Source organism: Osmerus eperlanus, chromosome 15 (genome assembly GCF_963692335.1).
Source record: "Osmerus eperlanus chromosome 15, fOsmEpe2.1, whole genome shotgun sequence".
Classification (NCBI taxonomy): domain Eukaryota; kingdom Metazoa; phylum Chordata; class Actinopteri; order Osmeriformes; family Osmeridae; genus Osmerus; species Osmerus eperlanus.
This window is the reverse complement of record NC_085032.1, coordinates 15,306,529-15,309,636: the sequence shown is the minus strand read 5'-3', so window position 1 is coordinate 15,309,636 and position 3,108 is coordinate 15,306,529. Positions and strand designations below refer to the sequence as shown.

Genomic DNA, 3,108 nt, shown 5'->3' with positions numbered 1-3,108 from the left:
AGCTGATATGTCAGTGGAGAGCTTCTTTATCTGCCACAGAGCACTGCTCTCTCTCCCTCTCTCTCCAACTCCATTCTCTCACTCTCGCTCTCTATCACTCCTTCTCGCTCTCTCTGTCTCTCTCTCTGCTGTCTCGCTCCAATCTCTCTCTGCTCTCTGTCATCTCTCTTTCTGCCATCTCTCTCACTCTCTCTGCTCTGAGCTCTTTGTCTCTATCCAGACCGAGGTAAGCTACTGAGCTACTGTTGATTTTCTGGGAAGTTTCTTGACGAGGTGGAGAGCGAGAGAGGGCTTGAGAGGGACAGAGAGAGAGAGAGAGAGAGAGAGAGAGAGAGAGGGCTTGAGAGAGACAGAGAGAGAGAGAGAGAGGGCTTGAGAGAGAGAGAGAGAGAGAGAGAGAGAGAGAGAGAGAGAGAGAGAGATGGAGAGAGAGAGAGAGAGGGAGGGAGAGAGAGAAGATGGGGCAGAAAGGACAGACAGTAAAAAGAGAGGACAGAGAGAGAGAGACAGAGAGAGCAGGCAGAAAGAGAAAGAGAGAGAGAGAGAGAGAGAGAGAGAGAAAGAGAGAGAAAAGAGCTTTTAGGGTTTACAGGAATGACCAGACACAGCCCCAGGAGAGCCTGACACGACCAGCGCCAGCGTCTCCATGGAGACGGGATGTGTCTTATCTGTCATGATTACCCAGTGATGCGAGAGGCACAGCCCGGTCACCTCCGGTGGGAGGAGCTCTTAGGGCCTCCTCACTGTGTTCCTCACCACGCACACACACACACCACACACACCCCTTTACCAACGCTCGACTGGGCACAGGGTCAGAGGGTCAGGCAAAAGACTAGTGAGGGAGGTGTACATGTGTGTGGTTGTACACGGCTTTTAGCTGTGTGTGTGTGACAGTCAGTAATATTAACACAGCGTGTGTGTGTACGTGTGTGTGTGACAGTAATTTCACCAGGGTGTGTGTGTGTGTGTGTGTGTGTGTGTGTGTGTTAGTTTCCCAGTTTACCCAGGTCCATGCTCTTGGACTTGCGGGTCTGGATGATCTCCAGCTGACTGGCGTCTCCAAACTGCTTGGTGCGTTTCTCCGACACGCTCTGGCGTCCGAAGCCCTCGCGGAGGAACGAGGCGTCAGGGTCGGTGTCCGGACTGAGGGAGCTGGCGGAGGAGAGGAGGAGGAGGAGGAGAGGAGGAGAGAAACAAAAAGGAGGCTTAGAGATGGTAATGTGATTTGAGGAGAGGTAAGACCTGATGATGAACCGGTTAATAGAATCTCATAATTGATATTAATTTCACACCCAGCCTTACACTAGGGTTTGAAGAACCAAAGCCAGCACTGAACATCTGATTAATACATTCAGGGTCTGACACACACACACACACACACACACACACACACAGAGAGAGAGAGAGACAGCTCCCTGTCTGTTCAAGGACACCTCCACCTCCACAGAGTTCACAGGGGGGGCGGGTGACCGGGTGTGATGCCCAGAACTGTGATGCTCTGGTGGGGTCACCACCACTCAATATCTCCCTGTCTGGAGCAGCTATGGTCCCCGGCTCTCCACAGCCTGCTCCCTTTGAATGTCCTTATCTCTGTCTGGATCTTAATGGAAAAGAGGAGCAGGAGGAAGGGTTGTGCTCGCCAGGCAGGCCACTGGGATCTGCATGCTGAGGAGAACATTTGCAATTAAGGTGAGAGTGTTCCAGCTGAAGAGCAGATAGAAGGGGAGGGAGGAGTGCTGATGAACAGTGATACATCCATCTGTCAGGGAACATGCTCTGTGTCTCTCTGTCAATGACACACACACTTTCTATCAGTAAGATGACATCACAGCAGACACATAAGGAGACAAAGAGCTCTGCACACAACATGTCTGTAAACACCCTCCCTACCAAAGCACCGCATGCTCACTGAATAGATACAAAGGCGCAAGCACACGCAGAGAGAGAGAGAGAGAGAGAGAGAGAGACAGAGATTTTGTTTTTCGGTTTTGTTGTCAGTGTGTCTTGCAAATTGTTGTTTTCTGTTCTTGACGCTGTTGTGACTGGTGTTATTGCTGTATAGTTGTGCTAACTGTAGTATATATGTTTGCACTTTTTGTTTTGTTGTTGCCACATGTTCCGGACAATACTGGCTGTTGTTCCTTGTGTTGTTGTTGATGTATGGTTTTCTGTTGTAATGCTTCTAGCTTTGGCAATATGGTTGTAATGACTGCATGCTAATAAAGCTGAATTGAATTGAAAGAGAGAGAGACAGAGAGAGAGAGACAGAGAGAGAGAGAGAGAGAGAGAGAGAGAGAGAGAGAGAGAGAGAGAGAAAGAGAGAGAGAAAGAGAGAAAGAGAGAGAGAGAGATTCACTGGTCTGGAATGAAGAGAAATGGAGAGAGAGGTCTTGTGGTCTTGATCTGAACGGGTCATTAGAGATGAGAGGACAGAACGTGAGCAGGGCAGAGAGAGGAGAGAGAGAGACAGAGAGAGAGAGAGAGAGAGAGAGAGAGAGAGAGAGAGAGAGAGAGAGAGAGAGAGAGAGAGAGAGATCAAAAAAGTTATTCTGTACAGAGTAACAGCTTCTCTCCATCCCAGTGCTCAGCAGACTCGCCCTGCTATTATGTTTAGATGTAAACAACAGACGTGTTTATCTGTTACATGTCGATTTGGGTCTGATCCCACTTAGAGACAACAGGCTCTGTCTCTCCCTAACAAGCCACCGTCCACCCTCAAATCACTGTGACAGGCCTCACTCACCCTGGCCCGTGGGACCAGCTACACACACACACACACAACTCCAACCCACACTATCTGACAGAGGAGCGGAGCGACAGCAGAGATGTATTATTCATTTAGCATCCCTCGTTCTTCTCCTCTCATCATCAAGAGGAAAGAAAGAACAACCTCTCCTGAATGTCATTCCTCTGGCAAGCGGCAGAGACAGAACGGGTGAGGGGGGGGGGGAGGAGGAGGGGGGGGGGGGGAGATTCACAACCTGAATTTACATTTCTTTCACTCTGCCAGCGAAGGCTGTCTGGACTCATTTAACACAGACACAGAGCTGCACACCAGACAGACGATGACATCTATCACACAGGTAGACTACGGATGTGTGTGTGTGT

At 49.8% G+C, this 3,108-nt stretch overlaps 1 protein-coding gene across 1 annotated transcript in view; it reads right to left on the bottom strand.

The window, feature by feature from the left end:
* The window catches only part of LOC134035373 (partitioning defective 3 homolog), a 90,962-nt gene that overhangs the window by 65,479 nt on the left and 22,375 nt on the right, over positions 1-3,108 (bottom strand). Inside the window, exon 4 of the mRNA XM_062480368.1 lies at positions 1,004-1,152. Coding sequence (XP_062336352.1) covers positions 1,004-1,152 — 149 coding nt within the window. The remainder of the gene's footprint in view (positions 1-1,003; positions 1,153-3,108) is intronic.